We start from the raw sequence: 19,128 nt of genomic DNA, 5'->3' as shown, positions 1-19,128 counted from the left end.
TCGCTGTTTTGGCCGAAAAGAGCGACCGTGTCCCCATTTCGACTGTTTTTCAGCGGTATCGCGATCCCAATTTTCACCTTTAGAATTGTACCATGTGAGTAACTAACGTATTAGTGTACAATTCCGACATTTCTAACGGTGTTGGGAATGATCATCCCTTAAAAACTCGTATTCCGATGCGGGGGTGAATAATTTTAGGGCGGTCTATCCAGGGTGCATTTATTTCTGTGCCGTGACACCGTATTCGAGTTTCTGGGATGAAAAATTAATTATATTAGTGTAAATATGTTTTTGGAAGTGTATAAAATCAGTTTATTCTCTTTTTTTTTCGTAATTTAATCAGTTTACGTGGGAGTTATCTTTATCGATTGAAAGTATTTGAAAGGAATCGCATTGAAAATATCGCAATTTCCGACCAAATAAAACCCATTTTCTCAAACTATTGTAAGTTTAATATAAAATCAGTGCAAAATTTATTTAAATAAATTAATAATCTGAAAGAGTAAGTAGAAATAATAGGAAAAATAACTGATTAATTCGAAAAATACACTGATGTGTAGAAAATAATCAGATATGTCTCAAATATAATTAGGTATTTGTTTTTCGTGATGGATTGGAAGAAAATTGATTTTGAAATGTTTTTGCAGTGAGCGCTTGCGCATTTGATGTGTCCCCCGCCTCGATACATTTTTTAAACCATCGAATGTGTGATTTTACGATTTTAAATGTCACATTGTATGTATTTTAGTTGAGTTTTTAATTTTACAATATCTGGTAGCGTATTTTTCTTTTAAAGTTACGATCATATCTTCATAAGTTATGAAAAGACTTTTTACAATACATTTATCCTAAAATATTGTAGATGTATATGTATAAAAATATTAAGTTAAAAATATAACAAGACCATAAAAAAAGTTTATTTATATTAATTCGACATTAAAATATATCTTTAAATAAAAGTATTTACCCTATGATTGAAAAAAACGGCGTCATCGATGGCTATGAAATGAAGATTGCTGTCAGTTTATGTGTAAATTATTATGGGATATATCATCGATCGTCATTTCCTAGCCAATAGACGCCTTTTTTTACCATAACGGCATTATGTTTTGGAAATTTAAAATATTATAATTTTTATAATTATTGTAATTAAAGAAAAAATACACTTTTTATGTATGAAAACTTGCGTTATATAGTAAACAGTAGTTGACAGATTATTTGAAAGGCTTATTCAAATTTTTTTAAAGAAATGATCAACATGTATTGGTAAATTATGATAAGAATTTAAATATTCCAGAGGTATTGTAAAAATACTACCTACTTCATATTTATCATCTTTATTTGAAAATTGATTTTTATATTTCTACATAGTCTTCTTCTAAAGGTAATTCCACCTCATTAATCCGTATAAATATTAGTTAGATCCTTTGTCAACAAAATAGTTGGTTACAAAGGTGATGACCTCCTGCTTGAAGATAAGCTTTGTCCGCAGAACGCAACTTTCAGCTTGAGGTGTAAATATAGAAGTCCCTGGGAGGTAAATCTGCTGAATAAGAGGGCTGGACTAGCAGATCAAATTGTAACTCATTAATTTTAGTGTGTTGAAGTGTATCGCATTGATGAAAGACAATTTTTTTCTTCTATATGCAGATGATTAATTTATTTGAAAGAAAATTACATTCTGAATAGAATGACATATCATACGTCAACTTTTGACATACATATCATTGTCTAATGTTTTGTGACAATTTATTGTGTGTTTATTTTTTTAATTTGTGATTTTTCCTGGCCGGTTAAAGGTTGATTCTCAATATACCTTCCGTTTCCATTCCATATCCATTCCATATTCGTTCCGTATTTTTTTATTGTATTGACGCTATACGTAACCTTCCGTTCCGAAAATTTTATTTTAAAAATTTGTATCTTTTGAAAAAGGTAATAGATTTAATTAAGAGGCGAAAGAATAAATAAATAATAAATATCAGCAAAATGTTAACAGAGCTGGTACAAATGTAAGAACGTGACAACGATGTTTCCGATACGCTTCACTCCGTCCGCTAAAAAAATGTATGGAAGGAAAAGATATGGAATGGAAGGGAAACGGAACGGATAGTGTGCATTGTCCTATTCATTTACATGATATGGTATTTTATGTAAACGGAAAGGAAACGGAAGGGAGCTGATATGGAAAGTATAGTGAGAATCAACCTTAAAAAGGGCCTAAATTGAATATTTAATCATATCTCAATTTTTTCAAATGGAATGAGGGTAGCTCATTTCCTCATTAGCATATTTAGAATAAGCATTTTACAAATAATTTGGTACCACATACTTGGTGTTTAAGAATAATTCTCAGTTGCTGTTATAATGACAGCCATGTAACATGACACTCCATATTGAAATTTTAAAAGCTATTTTTAAACGAAAATATCAAAGGTTGACCTATGTCACTCTATTCAGAATGTCATTTCCTATGGAATAAAGTAAAAAATACCGAGGGTACTATTTGAAAATCAAAAGTTGTAGTCATTTCCGGTGGAACAGGAAGTGACAGAAAATAACTGAATACGTCAACATACCACCGTTTTTTCTCTGAAGTAATATAAAAACTTATAGGAGTGACTCACTTTTTTTAACCATATTTTAATACATTAAGCATTATGTTTATATTTTTGTCGGTTTTAGGTCTGCGGGCGACACTTTAGGCGCGGGCGGTGGCGATGATGGCATCGTGGGGGGTCCACGGACGCCACAACAGATCGCCGCACAGAAAAGACTGCAGCAGACGCAGGCGCAGGTCGACGAAGTCGTCGACATCATGAAGACCAACGTGGAAAAAGTACTGGAAAGGGATCAGAAATTATCAGAGCTCGATGACAGAGCGGGTAAGAATAAATCCCTTATTTTTCTTTCTTATATTGGAGTGGATTGTCTGTCATTTTTCTTAATGTCAACCTTGACTTCTAGATCTAATAGTAACTTGTCGCGTAGGTTCTATCTTTTCTATTGATGATCTGAATATCCTATCCCAATGACTAAAGAATACAAGGACATATACCACCCGAGACCAAATTGTTACCATGGCTCCAAACAGTGCCGTGGCCATATATTTTTCTTAACTTAGCTGCTTGAAGGGATATTTATATTTTTGATAAATGTTTTGACTACGCCTATGGTGTAGGCGGTGGTATTATACTGATTAAATACGAAAAAAACGTATTAAAATGTTAACAAAAGGTACAAAACTAGTATCGACGTATAGCACATATCAAGTACATATAGTATCAGAAAAATAATTACCAAATTCAATAAGAAAACGCTAAAAAGGTGGAGTGGACTGTTTATTTACTTATGAAACGCAACTCCTGTCTCTTTCTTATCGTTGCGGCTTTTACTCTTGAAAGCTGAACACATCATCATTGTAATAAAGTTTATACAAAGTTCACTACAAACAACAAATTATTGAAAATCGCTAAAATTGTCGTTGTTGACGAGGTGGTGACTCATCCGTAGGCTCAAAGTGATGGCGTCTAACGTAACAAACTCTGCTGCAGCCCGTATATGGGCGTTACATGTCCATGGATTTTTTAGTCATTGTCCTATCCCCCTTTTCTTTGCATTCACTGATATTTTTCGTCTGGAAAAAAAATCATCCTAAACTGTCACTTCCATCTAAGGTCCGACCGAACCTGGATTTTTAGTCTCGGCCGAGAGAAAAAGAAATTCTCGACCGAGAACGAGACCGAGACACGATGCAATATTTATTCAATAGCTTATTATATGAAAAAAAAATCTGATAATAATGTAATAAAAATGTTATTATTACCATGCAGAAACTGTTTATTGGGATTTAATACTATAAAATTAGTAATACTAATAAAATTACTTTTTTAGTCTATATTATAGGTTAAAAAAGTTATTTTATTAGTATTTTTAAGTTTAGTTAATGTTATAGGCCTTTCAAATTATGCAGTGTTTCATTATATTCTTTCTAAATAGTTGTTTGAGAGAAACGCTTGTTGGTGGTGCAGACTAGAAATGTATAAATTGCTGGTTTTATTCTGTTAAATTTATAACTTACATTCATAAGACATCTAACTTTTCGTTCATTGTTTACGCATAGAAATACGAAGGCGATTCTTCAGCTGTCCGGGAAATCCCCTTCGTGATTCGATCAGATCATATACGGATATATGATCCATCCTTTTTTTTCTACTTCGGACGAGCATTTCATTCATCCACGCATCGATAGGCGGAATACACTCAAAAATAAGACAATTTGACGATCGTGAGCAGTTTCGGCTGTGGCCGATAATCTCTGCCTTTTTATGCCGAAAACGAGACCGAGATCTCGGCCGAGAATGACTGTAACCGAGACCGAGACTGAGATCTCGGTCGGATCTTACTTCCATCTCTGTTTAGAATGTAGTATGTTTGGGAGGGGGATTAATCACCGCGACCTTACAAATTTATTGTATGACCCCCTTTCTTGAGTTATACCGAGTTGTAACTCATCATACAGTTTCAAGGCTTTGACAGAAGCTAGTATCTGAGACGGCTTCACAGAGACTAGTTCTCCGTCTCCGATATCAGTCGTACAAAAGTTTATGGCAAAAGTTTATGGTTTGTGGTTGTCGTCTCGGCGCACTCAGTGATGAGGTGTTCTGGTGTTTCCCCATTTTCCTCACAGAATCTGCATTTGCAATTGTTTCCTAGCTTCAATCTACTGACGTGTTTATTGAGGAGAAAGGAGTCTTCCTGGTTCTTAAGTTCCGCTTTAAGTTGGTTTCCACTTGGGAAGCAGAACGGTTCCCAAGTGGTCCAGTTAGTGGAGTGATGTTTCTTACCTTCAATCTACTGAGGCGCTCATTGAGGAGACAGTGTCCTGTTAAAAACCCCTTGACAATCCGAAGATTGTTCTCGCTTAAATCAAGGAAAATCTTTGATCGCGGTCGTAAGTCCTGAGAAATTTCTTAGAGTGTCTGAGACCATTGGAAAGCAGAACGGTTCAGTTAATGGAGTGTTCGCTCCTTTTGTAGCTAGATCGTTTGCTTTTTTATTGCCTTCTATCCTTTGGTGAGCTAGCACCCAGAGTAGGAGGACTTTACATTTTTCCCTTATTTGTTCAGCTTCTCTATGCATTCTTTAACCAAGTTCGAATTGATGGTTGGTGAGTTGATCGCTTTTAGTGCTGCTTTACTATCGGATAAGATGGCTATTTCCTGTTTCCGATGGTTCCTATCTAAGATAAGTTGCACGCATCTGTCGATAGCGTAGATTTCTGCTTGAATGATGCTGGGGTAAGTACCCATTGGTTCGAAGTATTTAGTTTTGGGGTCAAATACTCCTACCTCTGTCCCTGCTTTGGTTTTGGAAGTATCAATACACCACGTTATGGGTATGGTCTTTTACCTGCTGAGCAAAACGTTGTTCTTCTCCAATCCTGTTTAAGAGAGTTCTTCCAGCCAGTATAGTTCCTAAATAATCAAGGTCACAAGACAGGTCGAAGTCATCGACAGCGAGGCTGAATGTTACGAAGGGTTCTCAAGTTTTAGTCAAACTAAAGCAGTCTGACTGATTTACGGCTAATAGCCACATAAGATAATAAATGCCACAATAATAGCCACAACAAAAAGACGTTTCCTAATTTTTATATCTTTCAGATGCCCTGCAACAAGGAGCTTCCCAGTTTGAACAACAAGCAGGAAAACTAAAACGAAAATTTTGGCTGCAAAATTTAAAGGTAAAGTAAAAAATGTCATGTTTTCAACTAAATTAGAATTTAGTTTACTAGTTTTACCATAGCTGATTGAAAAGCAACATAATGCGCACGTCAGATTTCTTTTAATATATATTAATACGCATAATTTTTCTAATACTATTTTATTTTTTTCTATCTTATAGATGATGATCATAATGGGAGTCATTGGTTTGGTGATTTTAATCATTATTATCAGTAAGTAAAATTTTGATTTAGTTAATTTCTGTTCAGGTATAAGAAAATAAATCCATAAAATATAAATTATCATTTATAATATTTCATTAATATATTACAATAAATGGAATTGAAAAGTTTTATTCATTTCTCATTATCATATTACATATTTATATAGATATAATAAAAATCAAAGAAATTATTAAAAGAATTAAAAAAAAATATATTAACTGGTTAATAAAAAAATTACAACTATATTATCTAGAAACAGGAATTTAAAGAAATAAAAACAAAGATCTAATAAAGATACCTATTATTATTGAAAGAAGTGACACACAATAGGTATGATCAAAAAATTAATGATCCAGGGGGCATTACTGTATGAAGAGAGATAAACAATTCTTACGGCAAATTATAGGATTTTTAACTGTCAAGGTAAAAATAAAACATTTTTATCGTACATAAATCTGCATAAAATTGATTCTTTGAATAAACAGATTAAGGAAGGAATGCATCAACAAAATAAGGTGGAACGCTATGGGAGATTTGTATGGCCGAGGCTGACTTAAATTTCGGTTTATCAGTGCTGTTCTAATTTTATTTAAAACCTGTAAAAATGTAATGTGGGGTAGACTCAATAATTTGTTGGTTCTCTTTTACGTTGTCAATAAATCTCATTAGTTATTAAAATTGTTATATAAATATATTTGTATTTGTAATAAAAATAGAGAAGTTAAAATAATTATTTAACTGCAAAGATATAAGGTACGTACGCTACTGAAACACTTAAGTCAAATTGACATATCCTAATTATTTTTGACAATTTGAAAAATATGCAATTAGTTAATTTTAAGTGAATTTCATAACTGATTATCAAATTGCAGTTATACAGGGTGGGTCTTAAGTGCAAATATTTTTAGAGGTAGTATATTTTGACCTCAGAGATCCCACCTCTTTAAACTTTTTATTTAAAGCTTATGGCAAATTAGAAACGTCTTAACTGTCAAAGTAAAAGCCTGCTTGATTATAAAAAACTATGATCTTACGGTATTATCTAGTATTTCTGTTTTATCAATATAAAATGGCAAGCAAATTATTTTTTTTCTTAATTTGACCCTAACTCAATAATAAAAAAATACTTATTTACAATGGTACTAATTTTTATTGGATCTTTGTAACTGGATGAACTTAAAAACTTTCGAACAAAACTAATCATGGTAATGTTTCTTCCCCAGTGAACTTCATGTAACTGTCATTAGCGCAAACGAGCCAACAAATCGGTAACTTCATTTCCCTTCTCTTATGTGTCTTTTTATTTAATTTGGTGTATATTCCTGGCTATATACAGGTCAACTCAAAACTAACCTACAAACGATTTTGAGTCGACTTCTCATATAGCTTTTCTGTCTGTCTTTCTGTCTGTAGAAATCCTTCCATAATTAAATCCATTGTGTGCATCACCCCTTTTTATTTTCTGTGTTTATATCCATCACTCTGCCATTTCATATCCCATTTTATTATTTAAAAATAATTATATTAAACATAAATAATCTCTGTTAGCATAGTTATGGATTGTAAACATAGTGGGCTCATACAGAGGTTCCTTTATTTATTAATTTCTTTAAAAACTACTGTTTTTTAGTTCTGTGGTAAAAACTATAAACAGCCACGCTGAAAATAAATACATCATTTGATAAACTACGATTCACCTGTTTTTTAAATGTAATTTTTTTTATATACAGAGTATCCAACGCCTTCAATTAGTATCAAAGAAAAATTTGACAGGCAACATCCAGTGTGTGACAATGACAATAATTGTCTACAAGTTTAATTAGTAAATTGTTTTTCTGTCAACATTTAAATGTTGTCTGTCAAAATTGTATATCTTTTTGCTGAACAGACAGATACTTTAATTAAATTAATTTGTGTAAAATGTAAGTTTCATCTAATGCAAGAGTTTATTAAGTTTCAGTTGTGATCGTATTTTTGGAATTGGATAAATTACACAATTCGCTATTCTATGATACGCACTCTATAAAAATTTACAAATATAAAAGATGTGATTTTGAAAATCTAGAAAACTAATGGTTTTTAAAGAAACTTAAATTACCTACGGTGTATTTCAGTCAAAATGGTGGTAAAAAAACTAGTCCCACTAACATTTCATATAAAATAATTTTGACTAAAACACACTAAACATCGTGTATCATTTGCATGCTTTCAAATTTTATGTCAGTGATTTTGTTTTTATTCTGATATGAGCATGTTAGGTTTTCGAATTTGAAAATGTAAGAAAATTTGAAAGAAATAGCAATAATAAATATGGAACATCTATATGCATAATTATGCTTCTTTTTTGATGAGTATATACGGTTATATTAGTTTTTTAGCTTGTTTATATTATGTTGCTACTATAATAGATGGTGGCAACATTGTATCATAGAATTAAACTAGAATAAAATAAATTTTTGAAATTCATCCTGATTGCAAATTTATGTGCTCACTTGTGGTCAAAAAATACTAAGATAAATAATGATATGTTTTACAACTATTTTAGGTGAAATATACTTAATCTTTTTAATTGTATTTATTGATCACAATATTTGAAATTCGACGTCATAAATTCAAGAGTAAAATCCAATTTTCAATGCGTTTCATCAACAGTTAACACAATTAATTACATTTTGTATAAAATTATTTTCATATTTTGACTATCTGTCAACACTGTCAAAAAATATCTACATTTGTAACCAGTGACGTGTATTGAAAATTGTTTTGAGTTTGCTATATGCATATTTTGCTTTTTTACAGAAAAATTAAAATGAGATCAACTACTGACGAGTTATAAACGATGTTCAAATAAATTTTATCTCAGCTTATGCTAGCATGTCATATTTTACGCTTTTTGCAGTGCAAACGACTGTTTTGCCTGAATTTTAATAGTACTACTTGAATTAATTGGCATACTTATTCTAAAAAATTCTTTAAAATTATTCTTATTACTAAAATAATAACAATATAGCTACAGGAATTCTGACAAGGATACCGAAGGTAAATGTTTCCTATAATCTTACAATTTCTATACTAATTTCAGCATGCACTTTACCAGTTTACTCATTTTAAAAGCCAAACATTGCTGAAAAAAATTAAATGTTTTTTCGGCGTATGTTTGGTAAACACATTCAGGGATGGGTAGAGTTAAAAAATATTTTGTTACGTATGTTATGTACGGCATGCAACAGTTAAATAAATCAATTATTATTGGACTAAGAGCCAGTATTATAATTGTAGAATTTACTATTACGTAGAAAATTATACAGTTAACAAATATATTTCTTATGTAAAACAACAATATAACAATTTGTTACAGATCCATCCCTGGACACATTTCTTTTTTGCTTGCATCATAAAACTTTTAACATCCGTTACATACATTTTCCTACACATAGATTGACAGACAGAGATACACCTGCTAATAATATATTAAAACATACAATTTATACTATAATACAGAAAACAAACTGTAGATTTTTTTATTTCATTGATTAAACATGAAATACTAATTTATACTTGAGATATATCTTATATGGATAGGTATGTTGCTATATTGAAGTTTTAATCAAAAAGAAAGTCCAAACGAGTCATTTTTTTAAATCAAGAGAAATTCAGCTAGGTAAGATTTCGACAGACGATATAAAAAAAGACAGAAACTACAATTTACCTGTGAATTAAAATGAGAAACACAACTGTCACTGTCATGGATTCTCTAGTTGGACAACTATATATTGAATATACTTAAAAAGAGTCAAATACATTTCCAACTAACGTAATTACTTTTTTATTATTATTTAATTTAATTATTTGATATATCGGGTGCGTCTCAAAAGGGGCTCACCCATATAACTTTTTTATTTTTTCAGTTAAAAGAAGGGGATTTGGTGTGTTAGTATATAACATAAATTAGAATTGATTGACGTATTCAATTGTTTTCGGTCACTTTCTGTTTCACCGGAAATGACCACAACTTTTAATTATAAATGGCCTCAGTATTTTTTTACTTTATTCGATAGAAAATAACACTCTGAATAGAATGATATATCATATGTCAACTTTTGACATTTTCCCATATGTTTTACTTGAAATTATAACTTGCGGTTCGTAACGAAATTTTGACTCGAAATACCTAGTGTGTGGTATCAAATTATTTGTAAAAAAATGCTTTTTCCAAATATGCTAAAGAGCCATCCTCGTTCCATTTGAAAAAATTGAGATATGATTAAAAATACTATTTGGACATTTTTTAACCGGTCAGGACAAGACACTAAAAACATTAGACGATCAAATCTATTTTTCCAAGGCTTCTTGAATAAGATTTAGTGTTTTTAACATAGCCATCGCACTCTAGATTGAAATTTAAAATACAATTTTTTATTAAGCGAGAATGTCAAAAGTTGACATATGATACGTCATTCTATTCAGAATATCATTTTCTATCGAATAAAGTAAAAATACACCGGGGGTGCCATTTAAAAATCAACAGTTGTAGTCATTTCCGGTGAAACAGGAAGTGACCAAAAACAATTGAATGCGTCAATCAATCCCAATTTATGTCATATACTTGATAAGAATGATACTCTATGTTATTATTACTCTATACTCTATGTATTCTGTGGCTAATCAGCTGAGATATAATTTAGAGGTTATGAGAATAATTATGTCTTGTTTAGAAAATTATGCGCATTTAATAATGTAAAAGGTTTTTCTGTCAAGTTGATCAATATAAAGTTTTTCCTAAACTATAGCGTCTATTTTCCACAAAGATCCCACAAACATAACAGGTTATGGGCCCAGATGTTTAAGATAAATAGTTGGAAAAAGTAAGAAAAAGTTCCGCTGCAGTCAGCTAAAGAAAATTGAAGTTCAAGTTAAGGTCAACTGACAGTAAAATGGGCTCACTAGCTGTACCGATTTTAGAAGCCAATAATTTTAACAACTGGTTGTTTAGAATAAAGATGATATGTAGAAAAGAAGGATGTGTAGAAGCACTTGAGAATGACCCACCTGAAACGACAGAATCAGCTACAGTAAAGGCTAATTTTCAAAAGGAAGATGCCAAAGCACAGGCAATTATTGTCACAGGGTTATCAGATAAACACCTTGATATTGTGAAAGATTGCGAGACTGCAAAGACACAGATTGAAGCTTTGAAGAGTGTGTTTACAAGAACAACTTCTTTGACTAAATTAGCAGTTTGGCGCAGATTAATTAATCTGAAAAATGAACAGTGTGAAAACATGGAAGATTTATTTTTAAAATTTGACACCATTGTACGGGACCTTAAAGAACACAAGACAGTATTGAATGACAGCGACAAGGTATGCCATTTACTATTATCTTTGCCTGAAAGGTATAACTCAGTAGTTACAGCTTTAGAAACTATAGAAAATGTAAAGTTTGATTTTGTTAAGTCACGACTTTTAGATGAAGAACTGAAAATAAAAGCGAAATCTGAAGATTTAAGTAGTTTTAAAGCCTCAGCAGGTTGCTTCAGATGTGGAAGCCAATCACATTGGCAATCATCATGTCCTAAAAATAAAGACAGAGGTGAATCATGGCGTGGTAGAGGTGTTTATATTAGAGGATATAATAGAAGAGCGAGAAGTGGAAGATCATATAGAGGTGGTGGTCGCAACTACAGGCAAAATGAGAGAGAAGACAGGCAAGCACATATGACAGAGGAAACAGAAGGTGAAGTACAACTTTATGCAGCAAACCTATGTTTAGAAACAGATGGTAAAATAACAATGGTTCTTGATTCCGGTGCTAGTAACCACTTTTTAAAGGAAGAACTCGAGAAATATATGGTAAATATCAGAAAACTAGATAGACCAGTAATAATACATATTGCAAATGGTGAAAAGTTGCAAGCGAACAAAATTGGAACATTGAAGACACAATGTCAAAGGCAGAAAATATCGATTGAAGCATTAATTGTTAAAAACTTAAAACATAATTTATTATCAGCGTCAAAATTGACATCAAAAGGGTACACTATAGTAGTAGAAAGAGATAAAACAACAATAAAAGGAGAAAGTTTTTCTTTGAAATGTGAAATGAAGAATGGGTTGTACCTGCTACAATTAGATGAGGTAAAAGATCAAGAACAGTGTAATGTCACAGTACAAGAGCAAGGATTGTGGCATAGACGTCTTGGACATCCAGGAAATGATGCGTTAATACAGCTTGGGTTACCAACTGAAAAGAAAATATGCTCTACATGTATGGAAGCAAAAGGGGTAAGGTGTTCTTTTAAAAACAGTGTAAAAAGGACAACAAAAATAGGAGAACTAATCCATACAGACATATGTGGTCCTTTTAATCCAACTGCATATGATGGTTCCAGATATTTTCAGACAATCATTGATGATTACTCACATTTTACCATAGTAAAGACACTGAAGACTAAGAATGAAGCTGAACAGAACATTAAAAACTTTATTGAGGAAGTTGAGACACAAAAAGAAGTAAAAGTTAAAGCTATAAGAGCAGATAATGGAGGTGAATTTGTATCGAATACTTTTAAGGTATTTTGCATGAACAAAGGAATAGCTTTGGAATATACTATGCCCCATACACCACAAGAAAATGGAACAGCTGAACGAATGAATCGGACTTTATTAGACAAGATTAGAACAAAAATCATAGAATCAGCAATACCTAAAACACTCTGGTGTGAAGCTCTAAAATGCTCTGTTTATGAGCTAAACAGACTCCCTACAAAAGCATTACAAAGAGGAATGACACCTTCTCAAATCTGGAATAATAGGAATGATCTAAGCAAACTCAGAGTTTTTGGGTGCAGATCCTGGTATACCAAATTACCAAAAGGTAACAAACTGGATCCTAGAGCAAAGACAGTGGTAATGGTAGGCTATTGCGGTGGTGGATACAATTTATGGTCACCAGATGAACAGAGACTAATAAAATCCAGAGATGTTAGATTTGATGAATCAGTAATGGAATTTAAAGAAAGAAATAATAATAAAAAGCAAGAAACAAACCAGAAAACTATTAGTTTTTCAGAACAAGATAAAGAAAATGAAAATTTACAAGAAAATGACCAGAACATTGACCCAAATGAGACTTTATCAAACAGTTCAGGAGATGAATTTCAAGATTCAGGAAATGAACCTAACAATGAAATAGAAGTGCCAGAAACAACAACTACCAGAACTGGAAGAACAACAAAAAGACCAGGCTATTTGACAGATTATGACATGCATGTTGCTTACTGTTTGCTTACAGCAACAAGTACAGAACCAAGAACGTTTCAAGAAGCCAATCTACAAGATGAATGGAAAGAATCTATACAGAAAGAATTAAGTTCACACATAAATCTAGAAACTTGGTCTGAAGTTTATGTTTTACCAGAAAATGTGAAACCAATAGATACAAGATGGATATTTAAGCAGAAGGAAGATGGCACGAAGAAGTCCAGATTAGTGGCTAAGGGATTTCAAGTTCCATATAATGGAGAAGAATTTGATTATGCTCCAGTATGTAGAATTTCTACCATAAGGCTCATGCTATCCATTGCAGTTGAACGAAACTACTTAGTTGAGCAAATAGATGTGCCAACAGCATTTCTCAATGGAGAAATTGATACTGATGTTTACATCAAAAAGCCTGAAGGATTGGTGAGCAATTTTAAATTTTTCAAATTAAAAAGGGCACTATATGGTTTAAGAAATTCACCCAAATGCTGGAATATAAAATTTAACGATATAATGACGAATTTAGGGTTTATAAGGTCAAACTACGATTATTGTTTGTATCTAAAAGAAAATATCTACCTAGTTTTATACGTAGACGATGCACTCATAATGGGAACAAACGAACAAGTTGATACACTAATTCAAAATCTTTACAATGTATTTCAGGTAAAAAAAATGACAAAAATCCAATCATTTTTAGGAATGCAATTTGAATTTAAAGAAAATTATATTAAGGTCCACCAGACAAAAATGATCGAAAAACTTTTAAAAGAATTTGAAATGGAACAAACAAAACCCATAGCAACACCCATGGAAGTAAATTTCCATATCTCTGAAGAAGAAGAAATATTACAAAATGTACCATACCGAAGACTTATTTGCAGTTTAATGTACATTTCAATAACAACGAGACCTGACATTTGCCAAAGTGTCTCACTATTGAGCAGATACTTGGACAAACCGACAACAAGTGCATGGAATGCAGGCAAGAGGGTGTTACGCTATCTTAATAGTACCAAAAACTATGGGCTTACTTTGAAGAAGTCAAATACAGGTCTTGTAGGCATGTGTGATGCAGACTGGGGTGGAGACCGAATAACAAGAAAAAGTGTAAGTGGTTTCATAGCTTTCCATAATGACAACCCCATTGCATGGTTTTCCCGAAAACAGACTTGTGTGGCTATCAGTTCAATGGAGGCCGAATATGTAGCAGCAGCTGTAGCAGCGCAAGAGCTTGTGAATCTTAAAGGACTTTTGATCGAGTTTGGCAATTATCAGGAAGTGTTTTTGAAGTGTGACAATCTTAGTGCGATAGCTACTATGAAAAATTTCGAAAATTCCAAGAGGGGCAAACATATTGAAATAAAATACCACTTTATAAAAGATTTATGTTTGAAAAAGGTATTTACAATCAAATATGTTAGCTCATCTCAGAATTATGCCGATATGTTTACAAAATCTCTTTCAAAAGAAAAATTTGTTAATTTTCGAAATGGCATTTTAGCTAAATAAATTTAAGATTTTTTTTATATTAATGTTTTGGGCAATTTAATTTATATATAAAACTTTAAATTGAGGGGGTGTGATAAGAATGATACTCTATGTTATTATTACTCTATACTCTATGTATTCTGTGGCTAATCAGCTGAGATATAATTTAGAGGTTATGAGAATAATTATGTCTTGTTTAGAAAATTATGCGCATTTAATAATGTAAAAGGTTTTTCTGTCAAGTTGATCAATATAAAGTTTTTCCTAAACTATAGCGTCTATTTTCCACAAAAGATCCCACAAACCTCAACAATACTAACATCAAACGAAATCTCGTTTGTTTTATCTGAAAAAATAAAAAAGTTATAAGGGTGAGCCACTTTTGAGACGCACCCGGTATTATAAATATTTAGATATCTAATATAAGACATACATATCTACTAAACATATATTGAGAAGCAATCACGATGTCGTGACATAAAAAGATTGATAAAATCTTATTTAAAAGAACGTGTATCGTATATCCATTAATTATGATAAAGAAGCTTTTATTTTTAAATATTATACTTGTCAATATAATAAACATTTATAAACTCGAAACCTCTGGTATTTGAGGTATATAAATTTATTGTGCTGATCTTGGAAATTATCGGAACAGTGTTTTTTTGGGTCGCTCATCATGAATCTGACGTCGGATTGGCAAAATTCAAGATGGCGGATCCTATAAGGCCGACCTCAAGAACGGTGTGGGTCCGATTCGAATCGGCCCCTCGCCTACATGGTAGGCTATACTTGAGGTCGACATTATTTGATCCGCCATTTTGAATTTTGCGAATCCGACGTCAGATTCATGATCAGCGAGCCAAAAAACACCCATATACAAACTTTTGTCCGTGCCTTTTTTGAAATTCGCATCGGCCATATTGGATCCGCCATTTTGAATTCTGCCAATCTCACGTCAGATATATGATCAGCGACCCAAAAAAACTCTATACCGATTTTGTTTATGATCCGAGCGATTTTCGAAAATCAAGACTTGGTGGTAGGTTTTTGGTTTGGTTTTAAGGTTAGAAAAATTATGAGACATGCTAGCTCAATTCTTATGGGTGTTTTGAGTTTATCAGTCCCATTTACATGAGGTTATAGTGTTATACACGATTTTTTTTTATTTTTTCCTACTTCATTTTTCTGAATTTTTACGGATTTTCACCAAGTTTTTGAGGATACAAAAAAAAACAGATGTGATGGCGTAATTCTGATAGCGGATTCGTGCTCAGCATCGAAAAACACTATAGGATATGATGGTCTGAAGATAATTCTCCTTACTCTTCATACACTAATAATATAAAGATTAAAAAGACTACCCCATTTAAAAAAAAATATTTTTAATCAGTGTAAAAATAAATTACAACATTTTTAAGGCCAACTGGCAATAAGCTTTATATATAAGCTTACTGCTTATTAAAAAGCAGGAAACTTTTATAAACTGCTTATTCTTACCTAGCTAATTAAAAAATAAAGAAGAGTACGGACCAAATAAATGACGTCTAGTGCTCGACCTCGCCAAAATTATTATCGATATTATTGTCATTTTCCAGCCGTCTTTAACGCCGTTGTTAACAACCGCCGGCAACAAACCATAAAATTTAGATTTAAAACGATTTTACTGTCACGCGGTAGATTTTCATACAGTTTTTAGTCTTAGATTATTATACCTGCTATCTTTTTTCAGTGAAATTCATGCCAGACAACCCGCCCGCCGCCCCCGTGGCCCCCGCAGTAGTGGTCGCCCCGCAGGCGGCGGCCCCCGCCCCCCAAGAGAGCGCCAAACCGCAGACGGGCTAATCGTTCCACGGCATTCTTCTGGCGGAGCCGTTCTCAAGGCTTTAATACAATAACGATAGGTTCTCGACAAGAGAGGAACAAATAGGAGCGATCACCCTCTCATATGTCAAAATGAAAGTCATCAATTTATCTTTTTTTGTCTCTAAAAATATCATGTGGTCTAATTTATATGACGCCAGGGTAAGCGTAGAATTGATATTCTTTAGGTTCAGCTATGTCTATGGCTAGTTAAATGAGGAGCAGTCAGACAAAACGTGATACATTCACTTTTAGGCAAAATAACTTAATGATTCTTACGGGTGAGATAAATCCTGTGATGTAATCAGTTTCAACCAAATCTCTTTAATTCCCATTTAAAATCAACTTCAAAGTTTTACTTTTATTAGATTGTATTAAAAAGCCTCTTTTATTTTTCTTTTAAATACTTAAAAAAAGTTAGTAAATCATCAAGCAAATTAAATAATTTGGTGGGGTATTTTTGGTTAGCTCTCTTATTGTATATTATCGTTGTGACTTTTGTATAAATAGTGTTAACTATAAATACCTGTATAATAATTAAAATTATATTATGCTGCATAAATGTACAATATTTGCTATTATATATACCCTGTTTATATTAAAAAATAACACTCACTGGATATTTGAGTGCCGTTTCCACCAAACGAATTCTGTTTGCAAAAACACAGACCTAGAAAAACTCTTTGGTCTGTCTGCCGAGCTACGGGTCTTCGGTGTTGGAAATCGATGATAAACTTTGAATACTATCATTGATACTTTCCGAAGTTCAGCGATATAGATTGATGATCTGAAATGTCATTTCAGCGCTTACTGCGACGCCGTTCTCATTAGTTTTCGAAAAATGTTATTTAAACAAGCAGTTGATTATTATACTTCACAGATACTGTTTAAAGTTATTATGGCAGTATAATTTTTATTGTATAAGACTCTCACTTTTATTGCTCAAAAATATGTAAAAATATTTTCCTGAATAAACAGAATATACATGTATTAATATAACATGGGCCTCATATCTTAACGCGTTATGAAAGACACTATTAAATGAGAATTAAAATGAACTTGGTCTCTTACTATTTAATTATAACTCTATAGTTAACTATTTCAGGGGCATTTAAAAAAAATCTTAACCATTTAACTACTGGTTATTTAGATGTTGCTTTCTAGGAAAATTTGTTTAAAAATACCAAGGCTACAGTTCCCTGACTTTTACAATGATACATGAGAGGGTGTGTGTGAGTTTTTACTTTTTCTTTCCAATACGAGTAAGTTGCTTCAACATTGTTCAAATTCTCTTCCCAGATAAAAGACAGATACGCTCTATCTTGTATAATTTTCTTGTTTGATGCATACTGTGCTACGAAACAAACGCATAAGCAACGAGAAGCATTTATTGTTCGCTCCGTTTAGAATTCCAATGGCGCGTTATTTAAATTTACTACAAATTGGTTTTGGAAGTTCAAACGTAGGTCTTTGATAGGTTTAGCTACAAGATTTCTGTTGACCTGATTTAACAGTCAGGTAAAAATTTGATTTCACTTACTTTAGTGAGGCACCGTATGATCGAATAAATACGACGTCAGCGATAACTATGAAATGACAATCGATGACATTTCCCATATAATTTCATTTCATAGCCATCGCTGGCGTCGTTTTAATTCAATCATACGGTATTTTAAATAGAATATTTTTTGGCTCAAGAATAACAAAGGACCAAGAGTCAATCTCTCAGTCACAAAAATATATTTTCTTTTAGTTAGAAAAATACTTCTTAATAATAACGCTAGACAGTTTTTGGTAGTCTAATTAACCCCTTCAAATACATATGTTTGAAACCCTTTAGCAAAACCAATAATGGTTAACGTTTGATACATAAATAATATCGAAGATTATAAAAATATTTAAATCCTACGTTGACTTGCGTCTAGATTTTAAACTAATATGTACTTAAGAAATGGCTGGACAGGTTGGAGAAATTCTATTGGCTAATGTACGTTCTGGTTTGTAGAGAAGTGCGATTTTCCAATGAAGTTTCTTGTAGATATACGGTGGTAGGCAGTGTATAGGTATGTTTTTAATATTGTTATTTTGTAAAAGTAGAGGTAATTTTATCAAATAAATTTAATGTAAATTTTTGCGAAAAACTCTTTTCTTTGAATAAATAAATGCAAATATTTTAAAGGGTTAAAGAAAATATTTTTTCCTTTTTTAATAAATCAGACGCAAATAACCATAAAGTAAAATGATCAAAAGGCTTTGGTTTGGTGTACTTTTTAAGCCAGAGTCTCATGCATTCGAAATCCGATGGTACGACACCCGAAATTTGAAGTTAACCTGTGAAATAAAAAAAGCCTGTCACATACATCCGAAAGTTCGTTCCGAAATTTGACAGTTTTGGCATTTAGACCTGTCATTTCCTATCAACAGTATCAACATTATTACATGTATTATTGGAGAAACACTTATAAAAATAACTTCCTCGCCAAATATCCCGAAATTGCCCCCTTCCCACTAAACTTGTTTATAAAAATCAATGTTTTCAAAAAAAGTGAGGTTAAAAAACACACG

The 19,128-nt window shown here is 32.2% G+C and overlaps 1 protein-coding gene across 1 annotated transcript; it reads left to right on the top strand.

Moving 5' to 3' along the window:
* LOC115881468 (synaptobrevin-1-like) lies at positions 1-19,128 on the top strand. The gene is made up of 5 exons (XM_030898949.1): positions 1-94; positions 2,686-2,885; positions 5,664-5,743; positions 5,905-5,956; positions 16,433-19,128. Coding segments are annotated over exons 1-5 (447 nt in total). The 5' UTR covers positions 1-92; the 3' UTR covers positions 16,546-19,128.

Source organism: Sitophilus oryzae, unplaced genomic scaffold, assembly GCF_002938485.1.
Source record: "Sitophilus oryzae breed Bouriz unplaced genomic scaffold, Soryzae_2.0 scaffold_172_pilon_pilon, whole genome shotgun sequence".
Classification (NCBI taxonomy): domain Eukaryota; kingdom Metazoa; phylum Arthropoda; class Insecta; order Coleoptera; family Curculionidae; genus Sitophilus; species Sitophilus oryzae.
Note: the sequence above shows the minus strand (reverse complement) of the source record. Positions and strands in the feature narration are given on the sequence as shown.